Source organism: Gadus morhua, chromosome 13, assembly GCF_902167405.1.
Source record: "Gadus morhua chromosome 13, gadMor3.0, whole genome shotgun sequence".
NCBI lineage: Eukaryota > Metazoa > Chordata > Actinopteri > Gadiformes > Gadidae > Gadus > Gadus morhua.
Genome location: NC_044060.1, coordinates 21,876,915 through 21,903,046, shown reverse-complemented (window position 1 = coordinate 21,903,046; position 26,132 = coordinate 21,876,915). Strand labels below are relative to the sequence as shown.

The 26,132-nt window shown below is 45.8% G+C and overlaps 2 protein-coding genes and 1 long non-coding RNA gene across 8 annotated transcripts in view; all 3 read right to left on the bottom strand.

Moving 5' to 3' along the window:
- Window positions 1-462: 462 nt before the first annotated feature.
- On the bottom strand, window positions 463-23,111 carry hipk1b (homeodomain interacting protein kinase 1b). 6 transcript variants are annotated; one of them, XM_030374636.1, is made up of 18 exons: window positions 23,043-23,111; window positions 20,296-21,026; window positions 19,991-20,182; window positions 19,688-19,869; window positions 18,173-18,296; window positions 17,466-17,585; window positions 12,389-12,475; window positions 12,060-12,244; window positions 11,525-11,678; window positions 10,736-10,922; window positions 10,443-10,561; window positions 9,441-9,575; window positions 7,982-8,298; window positions 6,030-6,188; window positions 5,359-5,585; window positions 4,742-4,854; window positions 3,458-3,960; window positions 463-3,424 (listed from the first exon to the last, which is right to left on the bottom strand). In XM_030374636.1, exons 2-17 carry the CDS (start codon window positions 21,022-21,024, stop codon window positions 3,463-3,465), a joined length of 3,528 nt encoding a protein of 1,175 aa, XP_030230496.1. In that variant the 5' UTR covers window positions 21,025-21,026; window positions 23,043-23,111; the 3' UTR covers window positions 463-3,424; window positions 3,458-3,462. The 6 variants fall into 6 exon arrangements, with proteins under 6 accessions (XP_030230496.1, XP_030230497.1, XP_030230498.1 ...); XM_030374637.1 differs by having other exon boundaries at window positions 463-3,960; window positions 7,982-8,053; window positions 8,138-8,298; XM_030374638.1 differs by having other exon boundaries at window positions 463-3,960; window positions 7,982-8,053; window positions 8,138-8,295.
- Window positions 15,510-17,065, bottom strand: LOC115557060 (uncharacterized). Its single transcript, XR_003979157.1, has 2 exons — window positions 15,842-17,065; window positions 15,510-15,697 (listed from the first exon to the last, which is right to left on the bottom strand). It is a non-coding gene; the product is annotated as an uncharacterized LOC115557060 (long non-coding RNA).
- Window positions 23,112-23,340: 229 nt separating the features above from the next.
- Window positions 23,341-26,132, bottom strand: part of LOC115557621 (calmodulin-binding transcription activator 1-like) — a 73,933-nt gene continuing 71,141 nt past the window's right edge. Inside the window, 1 exon segment of the mRNA XM_030375563.1 lies at window positions 23,341-26,132. This exon segment is cut by the window's right edge and continues 1,903 nt beyond it. The gene's annotated coding sequence lies outside the window, so the exon portion shown is untranslated.

Here is a 26,132-nt window from a genome sequence, read left to right as displayed (position 1 = left end):
CATTGACTGAATTGTGTGTAATTGTGTTTGTGCGTGTGCGTTAACTGAACATCACGTTGCTTGTACCTGAAGGTCTATAAATTAAAGCCATTCGTCAGGTGTTCACGGTAAGTGGTTAGGGAGATCAGCGAGTGATAGCAATCTCTTTAGGGCCCTCATAAGATGGGAACACAAGAGCTGCATGACGCAGACAATAGCTACAAGGGTAGTCCTGGTTAGATTATATTATTGATCCCAGCAAAAAATATATTTTTTCAATCCCCAATAGAATACCTGCTTGGTGTATTTTTAAGGTGCAGGTCAAAAAAACACTGTAAATAATTTTCCTTATATTATAAATTGTTCTACCTACATCAGTTAGTGTGTAAACGCAGTGAAATAGTAAAGTAATAAGGCCAAGCAATTTGACGTTACAAAACAATCTACTATACGACTCAAACAGTTTGTAAATAAACCAAACACTGGACTTGAGGTTATTTTATTGAAAAACAGTGACGATAGTTTGAACTGAAACCTTATCCCTGAATTAGTCTACCAGATAACTTCTTAACAATGCCATGGAAGGATGGGATATCAACAGCCAAAAATACATTTAACAGCAAGACATATGAAAACAAATGGGGATGAGATCAAATCCAAAAGCCTTTCGTTTCAGGATTCCAGGAGAAACTTGCTTGACCACAGACGGAGGGAGAAAGTCTGCCACACTGTTACAAAACTTAAAGCCATGTGTACTTCCAACAGAGAGCTTATGACAAGTGTGCATCCGTAAGGTTAAGCGTACAGACAAACCATCAATAATCACGAGCGATACCATATTATGCAGGATGCAGTTGTGGTTTACATTCACCACAATACATCCGAGCAAGACTTAAAAATCCCACTTGCAAACTTTGCATGTATATTCAAATATGGTACTACTCATTGGGAATGGTTAAATAAATACAAGATTACAACAAATGAAATTAGTTTCTGATTAAAAATACTAGTTTGTGTTAGTACGTGTTCTTTGCATGTTACTTGCCGCGCTTACTGCGTCCCATTCTGGACAGTGTAAGCCAGCAGAGCATCATTTACGTATGTGTGAGCACGCGAGTGGGTCGGTACAAATCAGAGATTACGCCGTTATAGCCTCTTAAACATCACGCTACAATTAAATCCATTAGTACTGTTGGATCAAAGAATGGGATATTCTAGCTAAAGTATATTGATTAATATAATGAGCTAGTTTCTAAAACATGGAAAATAGTAAGAAATCTAGTCATATTTTTTTTATATAAATGTAATCTAGAAAATACTCCACAAAAAGCAATTCTCTGGCTAATGATCAGCAGGTATTTCCAGGAAGTTTTGGTAATCTCGGAGTGTCGGGTAGAGGAGGGGATACAGTAATCTTTCCCAAGTCCATTTTCGTTACATGTTAAAACTTGAGGATTCCTTTGTTCCTGAAGATGGGCACGCAATCCATCACTATACGTTTAACTTGATAAATACATTCAGCACTCACAGTTGATGAAGTTCAAATGTTTCTATTGCATAAGGTCCATATGCGCCCTTCCTAAAACACTTAGTACATTAATTGTGACACTATCACATGTGCATTTTTTTAAATTAAAAAACAACCATCACGGTCCCATCCATGCCTTTCTCAGCAGATGGACTTCTCTCGGGTAGTGAATAAATCTTCAACGAACTCACACTGACAAAAAACATAATTTATGCATTATAAAATAAGTACTATTTGTGATGAATGTAGTGATACAGCCAAAACACATGAGCCAAAACACAGGAAATATCATGGGATTAGTGCCTCACATAAAACTTACTAACTTAACTCATGGGACAGGGGCTGGCCCGAATGTCATTTTTCAGGCTTCGAATACTCGTTGGTTTTTCCGAGCGAATATTCGAATACTCGTTCCAGAAAAACACACCATCAAAAACAACATTAATAATACCTATATACTCCCTGGAACCGAGTTTGACAGTATCTGCATATTTTGTTGAAGATTTAATATCTTTTTAACGTTAATTAGAAGGCCCAAGTAAGTTGGAGTTTTTAGTTTTCCCCCGTGGAAGCGAACAGCTGTTGTTCCGTTCCAAATCAGCTGTCCTCTACCACCTCAGCCGTTAGGGGAGCTTTTCAATTCATCCTGGAACGTGCATCTTTTCAGGGACTTTGTACATAAATCCATAACAAATACCGAATATTGATTGTCGTATGTGTCCATATTATATCCAATATATTGACCGGGTATTGCCAAGACGCTCACGCTCTGCAGCAAGCCAGTCACAGTTGATTGGCGCGGCGCTGTACAGCGAACGTAAACAACCAACTAAGCTAAGGTTAGCATTTCGCTAGGCATTACTTTTCCTCCCGAGATCCCGCTGATGTGTTACAAAGTAAAGGGAAACAAGATATATAATCTTCCTCCACCTCTCTCGCGTCTCTGCTTGGTGCCGCTTATAGTTTGCCTCCCTCGATCTGTCACGTACGTGGAAAAAAAAACGAAGCTCCGAATACTGATTTAAGCTTCGAATACTAATTTTCAGAACGAGTATTCGAATATTCGAATAATTCGGGCCAGCCTTGTTTTTTTTTTTTGCCAGCGATCAACAAGCCTTTTGTGCAAGGCTTCAGGGCATAGGCAAAGTGTCATGTTACAGGAAGTATTCCTCTTATCACAGAAAGCCCTATCGCTTGAACAAAACGGGTGTCAAACATATATCACAACGCCAAATCCCACTTCTGAATAAAATGGGGAGGGACAAAATAGAGAGGGTGTTAAAAACTAAACACACATCCTAAAATGATAATTAAACCGATACAAGGTCAAATAATGCAAAATGTTGGATAAAACATTAAAAATGAGTTTAAAAGGAGCATTTAAACTAGACATGGTGAAAAGGGGTTTCTTATAGTGAACTGCAGCAGTTTAATAGTTGATATAACCCCTGTGCTTCCACCCTGACCACTGCCCTGCACTAGAGACCAGCCTTCTGGGCTCCCTTAGCGACCGAGGGAGGGAGTTAGGCCCACCCTCCGAGGCCTAGGACTGGGTACTGGGAGAGCTCTGGGGGGCTAGGGGTACGAGGACAGAGGCCTCTGCCGAGGCGAGGCGGGTGACCCTCTTTATGGGTGGGCGCGCTTTGAGAACCCTTCTGTGGGTAAGGGCACAGACCTGGTGCACACAGGTAAGAAAGGATACTCAGTGTTTCCCACAGACCAGGTAGCAATATGTGGCAGGGGGGGGGGGGGGGTAAGACGTGGAGTCCTAACAGCCACACATTGGTCTATGTATGGGAAACACTGTTACTGCCTGGGAGAAGCTCTCTATGTGTCAGGGTATGGAGACGACCCCTCTATAGGTAGGGGTACAGCCAGGGGGACCCCCTCTATAGGTAGGGGTACAGCCAGGGGGACCCCCTCTATAGGTAGGGGTACAGCCAGGGGGACCCCCTCTATAGGTAGGGGTACTGGGGCAGGCGACGGGGGCTGAGCTGGTAAGCTCCGTAGGCCTCGGCGCGGGGCGTCACGCTGACGTAGGGCGAGGCGGTGGCGAAGGGGTGCTGGTAGGCGGCCGGGAGCGCGTGCAGCAGGCCGGCCGCCACCTGGTCCTTGCGGGCCGCGGCGTCCCGGCGGGCCGAGGAGGCGCTGGCGTAGGAGGCCGCCGTGGCGTAGCCGGCCGGGGAGTGTCCGTGGCCGCCGGCGGCGTGCGCGTGGCCCAGGAGCTGCTCCATGGCCTGGGAGGCCGAGGAGAGCGCCGCCGACGCCGGGTAGGTGTAGAGGCCGGCGCCCGGGGCCGCGGTCAGGGCCGACGCGTCCGGGAAGCTGAAGTGGGTCGCGGGGAGGAAGGTCTGCTGCCGGCGGGCGGAGGAGCCGGCAGAGTGGTGGTGGTGGTGGTGGTGGTGGTGGGACGCCCGGAGGCGCTCCTGGGAGGAGGACACCACGGGCTGCACCTGCACACACACCCAGAGAGAGACGGGGTTCAGGTGAGGCTTCACAGGCCTGGAGCCCCAAGCGGCCCAATGGAGACCTCCCGAGAACAACAAGCACAAACACATCCTGTGGCAGTGTACAGCGCTATCATATTGGATATACAGCTCACACCGCACATCCTGCCCTGCTGGAAGGTACCGTGTAGGCTGGTACAGAGGGTCTTAGAGGGTCTAGGCTGGTACAGAGGGTCTTAGAGGGTCTAGGCTGGTACAGAGGGTCTTAGAGGGTCTAGACTGGTACAGAGGGTCTTAGAGGCCCTAGGCTGGTACAGAGGGTCTTAGAGGGTCTAGGCTGGTACAGAGGGTCTTAGAGGGTCTAGACTGGTACAGAGGGTCTTAGAGGCCCTAGGCTGGTACAGAGGGTCTTAGAGGCCCTAGGCTGGTACAGAGGGTCTTAGAGGCCCAAGGCTGGTACAGAGGGTCTTAGAGGCCCTAGGCTGGTACAGAGGGTCTTAGAGGCCCTAGACTGGTACAGAGGGTCTTAGAGGCCCTAGGCTGGTACAGAGGGTCTTAGAGGGTCTAGGCTGGTACAGAGGGTCTTAGAGGGTCTAGACTGGTACAGAGGGTCTTAGAGGCCCTAGGCTGGTACAGAGGGTCTTAGAGGGTCTAGGCTGGTACAGAGGGTCTTAGAGGCCCTAGGCTGGTACAGAGGGTCTTAAAGGGCCCTAGGCGGGTACAGAGGGTCTTGGAGGCCCTAGGCTGGTACACGGAGGGGCTTTTGGCTGGGCTGGAGGGTCCTGACCTGGCTGAGGTTCAGGGGGTGTGACTGGCTGGGTGCGGGCCCCTGGCGCTCAGCATCGTCCCGGGAGCCGCAGGTCTGGCGGTTGGCAGACCTCTTGGGCTTCATGTAGTTCACTGGAGGGGAATCAGACAGGTCAGCACAACGCTGGGGCAGAGCCACGCTCACTCTTAGACACACACGCGAAGCAGGGATCAAGAGATTAGAACAACTAGTATTAATCTAACATAAACACTAAATAAGTTATTTAATTGATTCAGATTCAAAAAATGATTTGATAATCGTCGCTATAGAAACATTATATTGGCCTTACATCTGGGTTACATAAACCTGACTTGGTCTAGTGTATGTCAATGTATTGGTAGTGGATTACTGCTTAAATAACAATGGAGATCGATGCAGACACATGAGAACACATGAGAAGACATGAGAACACGAGAAGACATGAGAAGACACGAGAAGACACGAAAAGACACGAGAAGACACGAGTACACATGAGAAGACATGAGAAGACATGAGAACACGAGAAGACATGAGAACACGAGAAGACATGAGTACACATTAGAAGACATGAGTACACATTAGAAGACATGAGTACATATGAAAACATGCTCACTCACCAGTATCGGTGCGGGAGCGGGGGCCGGCGCCCCGGTCCGACGCCGGGGCCTTGACGGAGGGCGCCACCACGGCCAGGGACCTGGCGTGCTGGCGGGAGGACAGCACGCTGGAGGGCAGGTGGCCGCGGCCCAGCGGGGTCAGCGGGGTCAGCGGGCTGGCGTTGGACGAGTCCGAGTCGTGCACCGTCACGCAGCTGATGACGTTGGTCCTCTGGCTGAGACTCACACTGAGGCGCACACACACAGACAGACACACACACACACACACACACACACACACACACACACACACACACACACACACACACACACACACACACACACACACACACACACACACACACACACACACACACACACACAGTAACTGGTTAGTGGATCTTAACAAGAGGGATAAATTGGCTCGCTGATGCTACAACTGCAAACGTTGGATGCGAGGGGTTGATATCCCCAAAACACCACCGAAACCTAACTGTAACGCCCTCACAATGCCTACATTTAACCTTGAACCCGACTAGGTTTAAACCTACACCTTTAATCCAACGCTAATATTATTACCAACACTCACACCATTACTAACCAAAACCCTATTAGTATGTCTAGCTTTACTCCTTAACCCAACGAGCTGTATGCCTCAACATCAGGTGGGTAAACAGGGCTCGGGTTCCCACCTGGCGGGGTGGAACTTGCGCTCGTCCTCCGTGTCCGTGTCACTGTGGATGGTGATGATGCTGACTGCAGGGCTGGGCGTGTCCGAGATGATGATGGGCTGGGACAGTACCGCGGGCGTCACATCACTGCTGCTGAGCAGTGATGTAGTGGACAGACCCCTGGTGGAACAGAGGGAGAACCAAAAGAACTGCACTGAGCCCGTGTAGATTCTCCAGGGAAGCATGTTATGATATTTTAACAGACGATGAACCCAAAGGTTTGGCGTTTCCGCTCTAATGGCTTCTGTATTTACTATTGGTCTGAAACTAAGCTCTTGGTTCCGTGCTATGACACAGATCTAAGTGAGACAGGTTATAATGGAGGGGAGAGTTGTTATTGATCTATTTGATCGAGTGGGTACTTAAGAGTACGATTCAACAGCGGTGTGAACATCAGTCACACTCTTTACGCCTGTCGGCTTGGAAGCCGCACAAATCGTGTCTATTATACAAGTCGTAAAATGCTGTTTTTGGCATGAAGTGCACACAAGGAATGCTAACAGGTAAGGGGTAGAAGATGAGAATATTGCATGAATAAAGAAACCCTGCCAAAACTATGGAGTCTGGGTGTATACTCCCCATGGATACCACTTTAACGAGATTTGCTTTACATGCTTATTTCTAGTTACTTTTAAGGTGAGGCCACACCAGACGCGTATCTCGCGTACTTCGCGTATAAAATCGCCATTTTTTTCATAGGGAACCATTGGTTTACGCGCGTATTACGCGTTTCACGCGTATAAGCAACATTTTACGCGCGTATAGCGCGTATGTGGCGCGTATATTTACGCGCAATACACGCTATACGCGCGTATATCGCGTACATTTCAAGAGTTCAAAAAATTGAACTTTTTACGCTCAATACGCATGATACGCATGACGATTAGCCGCGTTGCCCAATCAGCGTTGAGCTTGACCCGACGTCACTGGCAGAGAGTACTGAGCTTGGACAGAAGCATGCGGCCGACATCTTTCTTTATTCTGTGTGGAAATAGTAACATAGTTACGCCATTAAATGCTTTTATGGAAACATTTCTAGCGAGAAATGTGCATTTTACTTTCATAATGTTCGCTCGGTGAATGTGAAGGATGTTTGGTTTGATAGTTATGACGAAGAGGGAACGCTCCGTTCACTTGCATGGACAGAGTCTCTGGTTACTAAGCAACCTCAACGTCTTGGCGGACTATATATCTGCTGATCAACACTACGAATGCTGGAAACACACCAGACACACCATGTGAAGTTATTTAACCCGATTATTGTTATTTAAATCCGAGATTATTTAATCTAACCCGATCTAAACTCTATCACCCAAACGCGGCGGCGTTTGGGTTTCCTACCTCGGACTCCAGCGCAGCTTATCCTGGGGCAACACACACACACACACACACACCCGTGGGGAGCCTCATCCTGGGGCAAGACACACACACAGACACACACAGCCACGGCCGACAACTTTCTTTATTCTGGGTGGAAATAGTAACATAGTTACGCCATTAAATGCGTTTATGGAAACATTTTTAGCGAGAAATGTGCATTTTACTTTCGTAATGTTCGCTCAGTGAATGTGAAGGATGTTTGGTTTGATAGTTATGACGAAGAGGGAACGCTCCGTTCACTTGCATGGACATGGACTCATCTAGGCGAGTGACGTAGGCGCGTATGGCGCGTATGTGACCATTTTTGACACAAAATGGTCAAGCAACATTTTACACGCGTATCTCGCGTAAAAATTACGCGAGATAGGCGTCTGGTGTGGCCGCACCTTTAGGTATATTTGCATCTGCCTTAAGAGTCTGTCTAACAGCTATTGTATTGGGAATGGCCTGGGGCCTGGGAATGCTGTCGTAGTTTCAGTGTGGATGGAGTGTGATGTTCGGTGTGTGAGAACCGGAACGCACGCTGCCCTTACCTGTTCCTGCTCTCTCCCCGCCGGGCCTTAACCTTCTTCCTCTCCGGCTGGGACCTGGTCTGGGCTGTGCTCCTGGGGGACAACAAACACGAGACGTGGTCACCGAGCTGCCCCTTGTCCCAGCCGAGGAGATGCTGACCTGGCCGGTCCACCCACCTCCAGCTGTGGGCCTGCTGCGAGGCCACGCCCGAGTGGAGCACTCCCAGCGGCGACTCCACCACGGCCGACGGGGGGGCCGTGCCGTGGATGGCCACGCCCGGGACCTGTTGCCAAGACGACGGGATGAGGATCTGCTGGGTGCCGGTGGGCCAGGCCTGCTGGGGGGAGGGGAGGGGGGGATGGTGAGAGAGACAGACGGGACAACCGTAAGTCACGTGGATGGGAGTCCTGACGAGTGACCACGCGACACGAGTCATCAGAGGTCTCCCCGGCGCAGACTGAACCATGCTTAAGAGACGGGGATGAGGGTCAGAGGCGGGGACCAAACTGTCCGTTTCTCCCCCTCTACGGTCAGAGCACAGAAGCAGCCTTAAAACAAAGCCATTCTCTTATTTAAAGCATAGCCCTGTGATACAGCGACCAGGTTCTGTCATGCAAAGCAATTGACACCATGGCAACTGAATCAGCTGATCTCGGGTAAGACCTACACGTGCAATTAACACCACCCCCACACACAAGCACACGCATAACACAACCACACACACACACACACACAGTGCCTGTTGGAGGAAAAAAAACACCCAACAATAGTGATTAGTTTGAGGTCACCGCGGTCAAACAGCAGGTTGACAGGCTGTCATGGAGGAAAAGGGCATCCCACCGGGTCCGAGGTTCCTCCGTACCACGGTAAAGTATCCCCAGGCACACGGTTGCAGGGGAGCCCTTGTTTGTGTGGGTGCAGTTCAATATTCCTGCACCCTCCTCCAGGGAGGGGGCGTGGGGGTGGGGGAGAGGAGTGGGGAGGACAGACAGAACAAGAAGCTGCAAGCAAAGCGAAGGCCGGGGCAGCCACTCATGCGCTCCATGCGTTCAGCAGACCTATGGGGGACCAGAGGATGAGGGGAGAGAGATGGAGAAGGATGGAGGGGACACCCAACCAGCTAGCATTCCACAGCGTCGGACTGAATCGGTTAGAATGCCAGCAGCCGTTAAAAAAACAAATAAGCGCTATTCCAAGAAGGAATCCTATCCCTCATTCAATCGTTTTTGAAAGGCAGTTATATTATTGGGTATCCCTATACATTGGGATTGAAGGCAGAGGAGAGAGGCAGCATGTAGACAGAAGACATGGCTACAGATATCCAGATGCGGCACAGTATGGTAGGAAATGTGGAGGTACTGGGGAAGGGAGGAGCTGGAGGTCGATGGAGGGGAGCAGAGTGACGGCATCGTTAGTGGTGCAGGGAGGGTGTGCGTGCGGCCGCGCGTCTCCCGCGGAGGGGTCATCGGGGGGATTTACCAGCACTGTGGCTGTGTGCTCCAGCAGGGTGGGCCGGGACACCCCCGCGCCCAGCCCTAGGGGCAGAGAGTACTGGGGGGCTAGGCCTGCTGACGGAGGGTGCAGGGTGGCCACCATCAGGGGGGTGCAGGAGCCCTACGGTTGGTGGAGGGTAGAGTATATGTGGGCACAGGGTTAGGGTACAGTGAAAGGCCGGGAGCCTGTTTTGGCTCCTCCACGTCGCTAGGAAGAGGATTTCCTTGAGGGCAGGGTAAGGAAGGAAAGATGGCAGTAGACTGGCTGATAACGGATAGCCACGAGCATCCAGGTCATCTGAAAGAGGGAGGCATAGATCTATCCATTCAATTCACCGCCCGACTCTGAAAGCAGTATTTGAATCAGACAAATCAGCAACGAAACAGAGCTTGATTGGAAATGTGCGTTGTGTCATTTCTACATTTAAAATAGTAAATGAACCACTACAGATGTCCGTACAGTCTCAATGACCAACCAATCAGCTTTCAGTCCAGTCTAGGTTAGCCACCTATCAGCTATCTGCAAATTGTGTGTGAGAGGGCATCATAACTCTTATGATGAGCTTACTAATCATTCCATTGCTACTCGTATTCTCATAGTCTTTCGGTAAAACTAGCTTTGTGACGTTAAACTTAAAATGGTTTCACTATAATGAAACTCAAATATGTCTGAGGTTATTGCAAGATATCCAAACTTTCTGTGTACTCCAAACAAACCAAAAGCCATGTGCCGCCGAATACACAGGTTACAAGGTTCATCAACAGTAGTAGTCTAACGATAAGGCTGGAAGTCCGTAGTTCCTGCTTTCGTGCCATACAGGATTTCATTTAACCCCACACAACAATAATGACACAACAGTGGCCATTGATGAATTGCGAAAGTTGTGGCATCTGTTGACTCGACCTCAAACCCTTCCCTGACTCTGCGCCGTTTGTTTGAACACAATGCTACGCTTAACATCACGAGAGACCGGTTTGTAGTACTAACCTGGGTGAGCATGCTGGGCGGGAGCTGCAGTGACTGGGCCGACTGGTTCTGAGGTACTATGGGCACAGAGTTATCCATCCTCACAGGGTAGGCGCCGCTCTTGTTGGAGGACTGCAGCCCTGCAACCAAACCACAGAGCCCTCAGTGGACGAGCTACACAGTACACTGTGTTCAGAAGTTCCTCAGTGTCTGTTTGGACATTATGAGACTGTGTTCCTATGAATGTCTCTCACTTTGAAGAGACATACAACCTTGTTTTTCAAATAGATTACGGGGGACTTTCTTCCTGGTACCTTGGATGGTGGTGGGGGGGCAGACGATGAGCGTCTGCTGGAAGGGCTCCGCCTGGCTGCACAGGCCGGCAGCGCGGGTCTGCAGCGGGACGCCCTGCTGGGTCAGACCGGGAATGTTGATGGTAGCCTGCTGGTACAGAGCCGGCTGGTAGTTGAGCAGTGGCACCGTCCCCGCTGCTGAAGGCACCTGTTGAGAGAGAGACAGAGAGACACAGAGAGAAAGAGAGAGACAGAGACAGAGAGAGAGACAGAGACAGAGACAGAGACAGAGACAGAGACAGAGACAGAGACAGAGAGAGAGAGAGAGAGAGAGAGAGACAGAGAGAGAGAGAGAGAGAGAGAGAGAGAGAGAGAGAGAGAGAGAGAGAGAGAGAGAGAGAGAGAGAGAGGAAGAGCGAGAAAGAGAGAGAGGAAGAGAGAGAAAGAGAAAGAGAGAGACAGAGACAGAGAGAGAGAGAAAGAGAAAGAGAGGAAGAGAGCGAAAGAGAAAGAGGAAGAGAAAGAGAAAGAGAAAGGAGAGACAGAGACTGAGACAGAGACAGAGAAGAGAGAGACAGAGACAGAGACAGAGAGAGAGAGAGAGAGAAAGAAGATAGAAGAGAGAAAGAAAGAAGAGAGAGAAAGAGAAAGAGAGCGAGCGTGAGAGAAGAGAGGAGAGAGAGTGAGAGAAAGAGAAGAGAGAGAAAGAGAAAAGAGAAAGAGAAAGAGAGAAGAATCCAGCAGATTAGCCCTGGGACGACTGCATCATGTCTGTCTGTCTGTGAGTGAGTGTGGTAGAATGCTGCGTGCCTGGTTGTGCTGGTTGAGCTGACTGCTAAAGGTGACCGTGAGGTTGCCCGCGGAGGCACTGGGAACAGTGTTGGTGGAGTACAGGGATTTGCTGTTTTCGTAGGAGGAGCTCCGTCTCTTGCAGATCTCCATGTTCTGAAAGCACGACTTCACACTTGGAGAGGAGGAACAGACACACATTAGCCAGGCAACCCAACAAGCACCTATGCACCATAATTAAACCTAGCCCCTATTATATTATTGATCCAAGTGAAAGTGATGTTTGTTGTTGATGCATGTAATATAGGAGCAGGTAGGCTTCCTCTGCAAGGAAGTCTACAGGTGGACGATGCGATACGACCTTTTCGGCTGGGGTCAAGCTACCTAACCACTCGACTATAATGCAACATTCATCTCTATTCACGAATTATAAGTATAATTACATGTTAATATACCATCCCTGAGAGCTGTGGGGGTAACTAGTAGTAGTCCACGTAAATTACTCTCACGGGGTAACTACCAGCATTAGTAGTACTCCATGTTAATATACACTCACTGAGAGCTGTGGGGGTAATCCATGAGGTGGCTCATCGTGACGAAGGGGTGACCCAGGGTTTTTGTGGGCGTGATCCTCTTGTCTGCGTCCAATCGGAGCATCCTTTTCAAGAGGTCTATGAATTCCCTCCGGTCGGCCTTCTCTGCCAGCATGTCTGTTCCCTCCAGGTGGGAAGACAAGTTGACCTTGGAGGGAGAGGAGGAACAAGGCAGAGTCCATGAGCGGTTACTGCTGTTGTGCATGTTTGACAAAGCATGAACGAAGGAAAAAGCATAATAGAGAGGGATACATGCTGCCCTCAGTGCCAGCCAAGAGCAGGGAAAGCCTACCTGCATCATATCATCCAGACAGTTGAAGATGTATTTCCTGGCCTCCTTTGACTTGATGCCCAGCTCCACCTCCTGCTCTGAAGGAGTCTGAAAGGAGCAAAGAACGTTACTGCTGATTTAACACACAAACAGGGCAAACATTTAGAAAAGGGCTGCAACTAACGATTATTTTAATGATCCATTAATCTGTCGATTATTTTTTCGATTAATCGATGAATCGAAAAAAAAAGAAGAAACATTTGCAATTGCCGCATCTTTGTTCTAAAACTGAACATTACTTCCAGTTCACAGTGCAGACTGAAGTGAAAAAACACCAGGTTATTGCTCCAACGTCCCGGAACTAATAAAAGCAAAATTAAATGATATAAAAATTAAAAAAACATAACTGGGATAACACAAAGAAAACATACAATGTATGATATACATTTATATATATATATATATATATATATATATACAGTGCAGTGATGTTGATAGGTTTTCAATGTAGTGAGTCCCCGGGACCCACAGGTGGCGAGTTGGGTGGGTCCCTGAGAAATTTAATGGGTCCCGACTCCCCAGTTTAAAAAATGTGTTTCTTTTTTATTATTATTCTATTTCTTAAATTAAATTAATAGTGTTAAACTCCTTGATGGTGGTATGATATGGTTAGAGCTGGAGTACTCAACCGTTCATGTTTAACACTAGAAACGCCGGGCCATTTTTACTTACTCCTAGCGCCGCAAGAGGGGTCAAATGACCCCTAAGTCATTTTAATGAGAGGCTGTGCATTTGCACATAATGATCACTTGGTGGCGCCAATGAGCTATTACAGCGCGAGCGCCACATTTGTGTGTGCGTGTGTGTGTGTCACAAGCCTAGTCCTCACGATTTTGTCATAAATGTACATATATTCAATCAGAAGGATTGCAAAAAAATCCTGTTTGATTTGCTCATTCGACACGAATGAGCACAGCATCGAGGAGTGGAAACGTGGGTTTATTTACTATGAAGTTCGTATTTTTAATTGTTGAAATGAAATCAGCGGTGACGAGCTAGTTGTTTTGGTAGCGGCTAAATTAGCATGTCGCGATACTTTGTACAGGGGATCACGTCTGCGCCGAGTAGAGCGCAGAGGGTTGAAACAGCGCTTGTCCGATCTGCTCACATGAAGGTTTCTTTGGCCAGTTACTGTGATTAAACACGAGTTGTTTAATGTTCACTATCGTTTTTCATGGGGAAAATGAGATGCGTCCCCGGGACGCATGGATAGTGAGTTTAGTGCGTCCTTTCAGATTTTAATGCGTCAGGGACGCAGGACGCGTACCTAGCAACATCACAGTGTATAACTTGGTTGAGTACGGGAGTGATCGTACCTGCTCATTAAAGGGGACTTTTAAAAATCTTGTCCCGTCCGCAATCTCCGTCCCCGGCCACTTGCGCCGTTTGATGACAGATATTGGCCGCACACCAAACTCCTCCTTAAGGGATGTCCATGTTTAACCGATAATTCCTTTAACCGGTGAATACTAACGGTTAAAAATAAATTAAATCATCTTAAAGGGGAACTATGCTACTTTAGCCACTTCTTCGCTGTTTTCTTGGTTTGCGCTCGCATTGAGCTCCCCGCACAGCTTCGAGGAGATATTTTACAACACTGTCGTAACAACTCGTTGACGACCCTTCCCCATCCACTTCCACCAGTCAGCACCAGTCAAGACTCAAGTCAAGTCAAGTCAAGAATCCTCCCTCTGGCCAAGCACAGTTTGTACAGCATATTGTCTCTAATTGAATTATAAAACTACTGTTATTTGTGAAATTTAACATTGAAAATAAACCTCTTTGTTTTTTTGTTTTAAAGGTGTAAAGGACTGGCGTGAGAAGGAGATAATTGTCAATGAATCCAGCCTCATGTCACTATTCAAAATCAAATATACTGGTGAGAATAGATGCCCTTTTTCTCGCGCATTATACCGCAATACACTATGGGGGAAGTGGACATGTCTGCAAGGCTGCAAGATTAATCTACTCAACAAAGAAGTCAGTCTATTGGCCTGGCCTCAGTATCAGACGTAATGGCTCCAGTGGGAATGCAAATGTGATCTTACCCTCTCTCAGTTAGAGAGAGGAAGCGATGAATTTTAAGATGAAGGGAGAATGTATAGAATTCCATTTAATGTGAATAGTAATTATATAAACAAGGTTAATATAATTTGTATATTTTAGTTATGATTGATCTCCCCAAATGCCAGGCCTTCTCATATGATGGAATGAGGGAGAGGCGCTACCTCGCTATCCTAGAGCACAATGAAAACATTGTGAAAAGGAAACAAGACAGCACAGTGACAGTGTATTACCATGTGCTCTTTGAATAGTATAATAACCAAAATTAGAAAGTTCACAGCTAACTCAATAGGCATACGTCGCTGAAAGGTTTAATCTATTCCTGGGGAGAGAAGTCTACTAGACAAATCTTCATTCAGATTTTCTTTCTAATCATATTCCTTGTCATTTACAGGAGATCCACGGTTCAGCAGGTGTACTGCAAGAAGTCGGACATCTAATCAAGAGGGTCATGGACAGAAGACATGCAACAACAACATCACATAACATCAAGTTCAAAGTCCCAACCTCCTCACTCACCCTGCCACAACCTGCTTTGTCACCCAACATTTCCCCCTGTACCTAAACCACCAAAGGAGGCTGCCACAACTTTGTTCCAAAGCCGCTTTTGAGACCTCTTCCCATAGCCAACTCCATCTCTCTCTACTCCGCTCTTCTGGGACACCTCCAGCAGTGCCTTTTTAGATTCTCCCTATACTGTAAATATATATTATATTTCATCTAGTTTTACCCTGTTTATTCTTTCATTTGTGAATAAAAAATATAATGTAACCCCTGCTCTGTCTGTCTACACCAAGGTTCAACATTATAAACTTGGAAGGAGGTAACTGATATGCAAATAACTTCTAGTGCAATTTAGACTTATAATACTTTATAAAAATGGTGTATGACCGTTATTCTGCTATTGTTTTAATCTAAGGCAACAGTAGCTTAGTAGCTCCACTTGTGAAATGTTGGTCGTCCAATAATATTATTTCTCGAAAATACACTTGGAGCAACGCTAAGGACTACAACAACGTGAATTTGAACCATTTATTTCATGGAATATAAACAAAAATATAAACAATGAAACTTATAGTTCCTCCTGAGCGTCGTCAGCTTCTTGGTGCCCGCAGTACTGGCCGTCTGGAGCTGGATATTTTAGTCGGATGGTCTGCACGACGCAAGTAGGTAGAACGACACGACAGCCTCTGCCCAAGCTCTCGCCTTGCAGGACCCATTCCAGAAAGTGTCAGTAGGTCGTTAGGCGATATTGTCAAGACAAAAACATTGAGCACACAGTTAGCGATAGATGGTCTTTATGCAGTTAACATGCCACGATAGTAACAGAAAGAAAATAAAAACACTCACTTTACAGTTGGACGTCCGTTCGTCCCTGCAGGCTTCGGCTGACGTTTCCAGTTCACCTTTGGGATTCTGAAATAGGCCTCCAGGACGCCGCTGTCCATATGCGGTGGGAAACTAGGATGCTCCACAGCACATACGGTACATCCGTGTCCTTGTCCGATTCAGATTTCGTCCAGAAGAAATCAACATCTTTGAAATTCTTTGCAGCAGACGGACTCTACCTCTGTGTCCATAGGCGCACAGTGAGAGCACAGTGTCCGTGACACTCCGGTCTTCTGCCTTGGCTGTAGCAGCTGCCTCCTGTTCTTCTAACAGCTTCAGCTGCTCGACGCTATATTGCGGCTCGTAAAGGTAGCCACGAACAACTGATTCAAGCAACAGATCTTCGAAATCCCCATCTTCTATATCAGATCCAGTACCTTCCGCCATGGTCGTTAATTCATTTTTCTCTGTGGACGCTGTGGATGTCAGTTTCTGCTGGTGAAGTCCCACCCACTGGCACTGATTTAATAGGTTTGTAGCGTCAGTGGGGTGCTTGTAGTCCTACGAGAATCCTCCCCTCTTAAACTTCCTGCTTTAAATGACGCAAAAATCGTCATATTGCGTCATTTAAAATGGGAAGTGTTAGAGATCGATACAGATCTCTCCGGTCTCAGGGGAAAATAAGGAATGATGCACGACCATTCAAAAATCTGAGTGGGTTTCTAACGATACAAAGCTTAATGGAAATGGGTGAAGTTTTCCTTTAACATTCCAAGTCTTTATTGATACCACTATTGATACTTTTCTATTATTTTGTTGTAATAGAACTTGCATTATTGCTTCAATTGCTGATAAAATGATCATAGCTCAAGATAGGACGTTAAAAAGGTCATAATTCCATCTTCACTATTTTATATTGCTTGGAAAACAAGGTTTTGCAAAATCTCAAATTTCATTTATTTTGTGGTTCATTGGAACACATCAATCATATTACTGAGCCGACCTGAAAGCATCACATTTGACCCTGTTTGTTACTTTTTAAGCTAACTAGCTCTATATCATGCCGATTTTAACATGGATTTAAAAACTGGATTATTATTTTTAACTGACGGGACTTTACCGTCCGGTTGTGGGATTACTACCACTGCTTTGAATGACTGTCGATGCACGCGGTGCCGACACCGAGTTAGTCTGCACACCGTCTGCAGCAGCAGCAGCTGACAGAGTTTTTGGTTGGACTAGACGGATACTGAGTTGAAGGAGTTTTTTTAACCCAAAGACAGCAAAGGTACAACACTTTTATATAGGCCTACAGTCCAGTGTTAAGATATGACCAAAATACAAGCTGTGGTCGCTCACACTTAAGCTCGCTGTGGGCGTGCATGAACCATGAACCAACGCTTTTAGTAATCGATTTTTACCGATTCGTTGTTGCAGCCCTAATTTAGAAGAATATTATGGAATATAGTTGCATGCATTCATGAAGGGGTCCTAATGTATGACAATTATGGTTAACTAATGAATACAATTAAAAAGAGAAAAGCCTCTAGAATAGTACGTAAAAAGGCTGCCTCACCGTTGGTCTAAATAGGACATCCCCACTAGCCCTCAAAAGGGAACATATTGACATGTAATCTTAGTGTACCTTGAGTCTCCAGAGGGGGTAGCTGGAGTCTGTGCCGCGGTTGAAGAAGCGGCTGGTCTTTGTGCCGGCACTAAGCAGATATTCTGCCGGCAGGCCCTGGGTCTGGGAGATGTAGCGGATCTGGACAAACACCAACAGTTTGAGTTTTGAATCCCAAGGAGGATTTGTAACAGAAGATACACACTGTTTTTAGTTTTTAACAGTTGACATCTTTATCCCAATAGTTGTCATTCAGACTTGTACATCAGAATGCATCATGGGATTTATTTGGCAGATACTCCTCCATTTTGTGGTGCCTTGAGATTTGAAGTAATGTAAAATCTGAAATGAATGTGAATGTAACCCAACATACGCTACCAAAAACTTTTTTTCATATCTAGAATTATAAACATCGGGGCAATTTCAAACCCAATGTCCCCCATAATGATAAAGAATTTCAGGATAATTACAAAAACATCATTACTACCGATAACATTCCTGCTATACTTCCGAGATGGAGGCAGTCATTGGGATGTGGCATCACGATGTGTCGTTTTAGTCAGATTTTATACTCGGTTTTGAAGTATTAACCAGAGCACTATGCATATATATGTGTTTGTTCATATTACCCCTCGCAGAAAATCAGCATTGCGTCTCCCACATTAAAACACATTGGGGAATAAGTCAATACTTCAGTGGGGTAGGGCTTGCAGCGGTTTGGCACCCACCTGGTCGTACTCCGAGGCTCCAGGGTACAGAGGCCAGCCCAGGAACAGCTCTGCGATCACACAGCCCAGGGACCACATGTCGATGGCCTCGCAGAAGGGCAGGCCGAGAATGATCTCTGGCGCCCTGGGGGGACAGAGCGAAGGGTTACGTGAAATCCCGCATGGAACGCCCCAATTAGGGCTGGGCGATATTACGATATCATACCGTGGACGATATGAAAGTGTCTACCGGGAGAGATTTGGCCATATCGTTTATACGGAGAGAGAAAAAAAAAAAAATAATAATAATAAAAATGGCGGTGGATGGAACTGCAGTTAACTGCAGTTGCGCCACAACGGGGCCCTGCAGCAGAGTGCTTAGCTGTAAGACATTTAACTATTCCCAGAAGAAGAAACGTCACCAGCCAATCTTGTAAACATCAATGTTTACAAGATGTTTGCACTATATGACACTGCAGTTAATGACAGATTGTTCGCTACTTACTCCTTTGTAAGCATGGAAATTCAAGTTCAAAATAAAAGAAAAAACTGATAAAATGTGAAGTATGGTTATTTTAAGCCATTTATTATTTTAATTTACTTCAAAAATACCATATCGTGATATATATCGTGATATAAAATTACTCATATCGTGATATAAGATTTTGTCCATATCGCCCAGCCCTAGACCCAATAATGATGTTCTTACCATGTTCTTGGCGTGGTGGAACCACGCCAAGAACTCCTATCCAGCACTGCCTATCTCTGCATCGGAACATAGTTATTTTTATTTATTTTATTTACAAGTGGTGTGATGAATTATGTCTTAGCTTGCGGGCATATCTTTTCTTCCGAAAATACACGGCCAAGAGACTTGAGCTAGACATGCCCATGGCTTCCAGCGTCACTCTGGCGGGTTTTGATAGCGGTTCTGCAGAACGCAGGCTCATTGTTTGTTGACGACAAAGGGGAGCAACTTTTCCATCTTTTGCATGGGAGCTTCATTCTCTTTTACAAGCCCGGATGGTAGCTTGAGTCTCTTTAACAAGCATGGATGGTAACTTGCGTCTGTAACTAGCACGAATGGGAGCTTCCATCTCTTTAACTAGCACGGATGGGAGCTTCCATCTCTTTAACTAGCTCGGATGGGAGCTTGTGTCTCTAACTAGCATCGATGGCAGCTTGCGTCTCCATCTAGCACGGTTGGGAGCTTGCGTCCTTTACCTGAGAGCCAGTTATCGCACGCCTTGGTGCCTCAGTGAAATCGGGAGTCGCTGTCGCGCTCGATTTGCTTAAGGCCAAAGAGAAACTAACAGCGGGATAGTTTGGTATGCCTGAGTCCTAGCCGAAAGGTATAAGATTCAATCCCAAATGTCTGTAGTCTAACTTAGGCAAGACATCCAAACCATAATTGGTCATTGAGGCATTCCTTTAGATAAGTGTCAACTAAAAACCTTCATAGACTTAGTAAATAGCATAGCTCCAGGTTCGCTTCCATCATAAATAACTCCCTAAGCCATCCCTTAGCCAACCTACCTGTAGTATCTGGACTGCAGGTATGTGGAGCAGACGGCCTTGGAGACGTGGCTGGCGGAGCCAAAGTCGATGACCTTCACCCGGTAGGGCTGTCTCAGGGGATCCACCAGCATGATATTCTCTGGCTTCAGATCGGCGTGGATTAGCCCCAAACTCTTCAGCTTCATCAGGGCTGTGGCCACCTGGAACACAGCAACATAAAACCAAAGATTACGCACTTCCACCCCTATGCACACTGACAGAGAGAGAGCCTGAGGACGACTGAGCTGAAGAATATCTCAAACGCTGGTCAGGGGAGCTGACCTGTTGTAAGATGGGCCGGATGTGGCGCAGGGGAAGAGGGCTGAACTTGCTGTGCTTCAGGAAGTCGTACAGATTCTGCTCCAGCATCTCAAACACCAGGCAGGTGTGGCCCTTGTGTTGGAAGCACTCGTACGAACGCACAAAGTTGTACTCATCCGCATTCTCCGCACTCAAACGATTGAGGATACCAACCTGTGAATACAAAAGCATCGCCTTGAGTAACAAGTCCCAGAGTGAGCTTGTACATTTTGGGGAATGGAGTCTAAATGAATACTAATTACAACCAGCGGTGAACAAGCCCATACCTCGATCTGGCCCTGGCGAGCGTAGGAGGGGTGGTTCTTGAGGATCTTGATGGCCACTATCTCGTTGGTGCCCCTCTTCCAGCACTTGGCCACCTGTCCGAAGGTCCCCCTGCCCAGGAATTCCAGCACCTCGTAGCTGCAGGCCATGGAGCACAGGATCTCGTGCTGCACCAGCTGGTAGTCACCCTCGCCGTTGGAGCTGCTGCTCTTGGTGGTGGTGGCCGAGTGGGGGATGGACTGCCCCGTGCCCCCTCCCCCGCCACCCACCGTGCGGGTGGAGTAGGTCGCGGCGGGGGCCGAAAGCTCCTCCAGGATCTGGACGCTGCCACAGCCGCTGCCCTCGCTGGCCTCCTCCGCCTTCCTCTTCTGGCCGTGGCGGTGGGCCCGCGTGTCGGAGGCCGCCTCGGCGTGGGTGTGGCCGTAAGAGGTGGCCTGTTCGTTGGCGAGGCGTCGGCCCGAGCCCCGCGGGGCACTGCCTGTGCTGTCGGCCGCCCTCACCACCACCTGCCCCCTGGAGCCAGGCGCCACCGGGGGGAAGACCAGGGAGGGGGCGAAGGGCGGCACAGCCAGGGCCGGGTTGAAACTGTAGGCTGAGGGTCCGGCCATGGAGCCATAGCCCTCAGTAGTGGACACATCCCACACGTTGCTCTCCACCTTCAGCTTCTTGACCCGGCAAAAGGCACTGGAGGAGATGGAGGGAGGGGAGAAGACCTGCAGCTGGGAGCTCATGGCTGTACGGAAGCGGAGAAGAAGAGGATTGGCAGGGGAGAAAGGTTAAAAACAGGAATTAAAAAGAGTGTTTGAATTTCTTTAATATTCATTTAGGATGAGAGTATTTCACATTAAAGGAATTTTATATTTGAAAAACAGCTTGTAAAGGCCAACTGAAAAGGAGCCTTGATTGCAGAAACAGGTACAAGAGCCCCCTCTGACAGAGTTGTACTTACTTAGTACAATAAGATGCCCATGTCGCGATTTAGTACTGTAAAATATATCTGCAGATAGGACCCCTTACCATAAAAACTCCTAATATCATTGGAAATGTATATACATATTTAAGAAATATACATGTATTATTATACATGGGCTCAAATCGATTTTGGAAATGGAGGAATGGTTTGCTTTTTGTAGCCAAGTCGTGGGGAAGTTCCACCACCTGTATAACTGGTCTACTGGGCACACAGTTAAACAAGAGCTTCACTCAGTACCAGTTGCAATAAGCTCACAAGGCTAGCCATAAGACTACGTCTTCAAAATCCATGTTTAGTGGCCAACTGTGGTATTGATAGAAATCCTTTTCCAAATGTGACCCAGTAGAAAACCCATTTCTAAAGCAATTTGGTAAACTAGCAGAATTTGGAAGAGTTGTTTTCTTTGTACAAGCCACATCATCATCCCGAATTGTTGTGGAGCCACTTCCCTACGACTCAGAGTGTCGAGTGTTGTTAAAGTGGGTAAACACATGCAATTGTTTGGCTTGAGTCAAATTCTTGCCAGTCAACGTCAGAAAATAGTCTACGCAATAACAGCAGTCTATACCAACAAAGAAAAAACAAAAAGTTGCCTTAGTTTAGGAAGCCTTTTGGCAGGCCTGTGCATTTCCACTGCAAGAGATACTTAATGTCATCGTTTCTTCAATATAAATGGGTGCGTAAGTGACACAGGAGATTTCTTCGCACCAAATACTGACATGGTAAACATGTTCTGCAGGCCGATCGCATTGGAAGGCCTGCAGAAAATGACCTGCAATGGACCCACGTAGCAAAACAACAAGCACGACGTTATTAGCCATGTATCACATACGCCGAACCGATTCGATTTAGAAATAATGTGCGACTTTGTATACAGTGTTATTAATTGATTTTTTTATATAAACATGCACTAAAATGACACTAAAATGAAAATGCGAGTGAACTGGCTCTCTGATCCGAAAGGCCGAATACTGATCCGGATTTCTCTTTCTGCAAACCAAGAATTGGCCATTTGTTGTTAGTCTTTACCAAACATTAAAGACATCGCATAACGCAACAAGCATTTCAAATACACCGCATAAACAGATGAATCTTCTTATTCTAATATTTTGCAGCATATATATATACACATACATACATCATTATTTTTTACCAACTCGGTGGCCTCCTTAAATCCGAAGGGTTGCGATCATCAATCGTGGGGTTTGAATCATAGTGAATATATTGTACTATAGTTTAATCATTAAGACAGAATCAAGACACTGTCTCCTATCAGTTGCGACCTAAATGTGTAATAGCGTTGTTAACTACATAATAAGCTTTATAAGAGGCAGGCTAACATGTTCAGGCCACTGTCCCCAGCCGTATTCATACAACTTCTCAGGGTGGGATAATGTCTGGCCAATTGTTGACGATAGTTGGTCAAAATATGTACTAGGTACAGCAGATGTAAAAGATGAACCAATAGACATCCATACAACAAGCAGGTCGAGGTGGCCTACCGAGTCCTCTCCGGTCGAAGTGGTTTCCATCTCGGGTTTAAATCCCACTGCAGTTCCAGAGAGCTGTGGCTAACGCTAGCTAGCTACCTATTAGCTAGGCCTGCATTGTTTCTTATGTGAGACGGCTAACACATCAGTGCTAACGGTGTCGACGCTTTGGAAAGAAACAACTACGGGGTGCCATTCAAAAACCGATGGTCTACTTCTTTATAAAACAGTGTGTAACTGTCGGTATTGAACAATAAAAAATAGATAAGAAACACAGTATAAATACCTCTAAAGATACAGCAGCCCCTCTGGCAGCAGCAAATCCACTTTTCGCCGGAACTAACCACGTAATGAGAGCAGCGAAATTGTCGTCATTTCCTGTAGATGCAACGTAAATTACAGAAAACACCCAGGAAGGTGTATTCTATGATTAAAGGGGTGTTCTGTATGTATTATTTGATTTTCTGTTATACCCCCCAACACACACCCCACCCCATACCTTCAATAAATTGCTTTCAATCCCACTGTGGAATAAACATTGTTTACGTGTACATTCACATTCACATTTATAAACCAGGAACGAATTTTAAAGTGCAAATTTTTTTAATTCTGATTTCATTTTACAGCAGAAATTATGTAAAGCATTCAGAAGACATTTTCCACATATGAGGGCAATTCAAAAACACTTGGCCTCAGCAACCAAATATTATTTTAAAAGCATCAGCTATCCAGTGATGCTTGTGCATGCACAATTGTCCAAAAAAATGAATACACAAATAAATAAAAACTAGCCCACAAAATGGGGGAATGAGAGAGAAAAGAGACATGTTAAATGAGGAGGTAGACGGCAACACAATGAGTGCACAATTGCAGGCAAGGGTGGAACCTAGCAGAGGATGGGATAGCCGGAAGTCAGAGTGAGAGGAGATGATGGGAAGGAGAGGTCAAGCCATAGAGTTTATCTAAAAGGGGTCTACCATTCTTGCATGCAGTGTGATGTTTGGCCATGCTCTCCTAAGACAAGGCCTGTGTCGGATCAGGTCTCTGAAACATATCACAAGACCTCTGAGGACAGAGGACAATTACAAACTTCTTGGCCAGTCGGGTCTGTGATGGAAATATTTGATGTATTGTATTGTATTTTCCTATAATAACCAGAATTCTCTCTGTGAATCGACAATGTGTGTGTGTGTGTGTGTGTGTGTGTGTGTGTGTGTGTGTGTGTGTGTGTGTGTGTGTGTGTGTGTGCGTGTGTGCGTGTGTGCGTGCGTGTGTGTGTGTGTGTGTGTGTGTGTGTGTTTGTGTGTGTGATTAGCGAGTGATTCTGTACAATGTCTGCGTTCCAAAAGGTTTCTGGTAAGAAGTTTGAGAAGAAGAAGAGACACAGGAACAGAGAGGAAAAGCAGTGCAGTGGGGTCAGTCTCTCACTCACACAAGAAGGTTGCTCCAATTGAGATTTTTAGCAAATATGAAATTATAAAATATTCTAAAACAGCTGGATGGATCCATTATTTAAATTTAAAAAAGGTTGTTATAAAAAATAGGGATTTGGGCCTTCCAAGTCTTCTGAACAAAGTAAACAAAATAAAGCTATTTGCAATACACCAAATAGTTTGAGGTTGATGTAATTTTGATGCAAACATCTAACATTACATTGCTTCATAATCTAAATAGAAATTTAAGTAGGCCAATAATGACGTCAACTTTACCTATTACTCTGATAAACAACATTTTGTGAATAAATTAAAAAAAAAATCCCTATACTTATACTTATTAAAAGCTATTCAGTTACCAATACTAACTAATCAATGACCAAGTGGAGCATCTCTAACCCACATACAATCTCTAAATCTTTCTCCCAGAAACACACATGCATACAAAAGCGCACGCACCTGTACACACGCACACACACACACAAACACACCTACATACACACTCACACAAATACATGTTTGCGCTGGCATGCACACACACACACACACACACACACACACACACACACACACACACACACACACCACACACACACACACACACACACACACACACACACACACACACACACACACACACACACACACTGTGTTCTCCTTCTCCCCGTTCTTCAACCCTGAGTAAAACCTAAGTCTGAACTGTTCCCAAAGACATGAGTGCAGAGAGAGGTGGGTGGGTGGTTGAGTGTACTCATATCTGTGTGTCACATCTGTGTACATTGAGGTGCACATGAGAGAAAATCAAAATGAAAAGGATAGAGAAACACAAAACAAGAGGATGAGTAGGACATAATTGGTTTCAGGGAAAACTGCTTGGTTTCGCTTTATGTTAAACGCTGGAAGAACATTTTCTAGACAGTCAAAGAAACAAGTTCATGCAGAAAAAAAACATATCTCTTTTAACAATGACATTGAAACTTTGAATAAACGCTTGTGACAGCGCCTACCACACAAAGAAACTGAATTTCGTGTTTTTTTTTCATAATAACATTGCAAAAAAACAACATTGAAGTAACCCGAGGTGAGAAGTATAACTGTTGTTACGGATTTCTGACATTAAGCAAAACCTCACATCATCAGTGCATAAGCATCCATTCACACCACCGACAAACTCATCTTTAACTCAGACTTGGCTCATCAAGTTCAACACATTTCCTTGAGCAGAGTCGTCTACAGACAATTTAGGAAAATAAACAGGTCATTTTTTTAACCTTTAAGAGTACATACAACAGATGGTTCCTGATATTATCTTATCTCCTTTACGTTAGTGAGCAGGCACTTTCTAAACAGAGCTGTCTAGAATTATAGGGTACGGATCATACAATGGCAGTAGGATGAGGAGACCAAAATAAAAGGGGAACGGAAAGAGGGAGAAAGAACATTCTAGATTCAACTGAAAGCTTTGGCTGGAGGCCCAAACTGTCTGTCTTATGGCGATCTCCTCAAAATCCAATATTTTACTGTAAAATAACCCTATTTCATTATACACAGTGCCTTCTTACCTGTAACTGTGATCTGTCATTGCATTCACAAAATTCAGCATAATCATCATGTCATCATCATCATCATCATCACCATCACCACCATCACCATCATCAAGCTTGACCTCTAAAAGCTAATATTTTAAAGGTCTTTACAGATGAACTAGTTCTAGATCTTCTACATGTGTTATGCTCTGTTTGTATTGCCTCCGTGGATCTAAAATGTTCTGATATTTTGGGTTTACTTTTTTCCCAAATATAACATATTATTAGGCAAAATAGCATTCAAAGTAGTTGGCACCACTGGCAAAAGGGATTTCGCTTTTGCTAGCTAAGAAACAAAAGCACAAAGTGTAAATGTTCTCTTTTGAAAGATAATTGTTTCAGCTAACTTTGTTTTTC

What these genes read in the sequence shown, in the direction of transcription:
- hipk1b (XM_030374635.1), bottom strand. Translation starts at nt 21,024, where the DNA reads ATGAGCTCCCAGCTGCAGGTCTTCTCCCCTCCCTCCATCTCCTCCAGT. An exon ending in GATTACCCCCACAGCTCTCA is followed by an intron (nt 11,679 to 12,059) that starts GTGAGTGTATAT and finishes CTCCTCTCCAAG; the next exon opens with TGTGAAGTCGTGCTTTCAGA. An exon ending in CCCCCCCACCACCATCCAAG is followed by an intron (nt 10,562 to 10,735) that starts GTACCAGGAAGA and finishes GTTTGGTTGCAG; the next exon opens with GGCTGCAGTCCTCCAACAAG.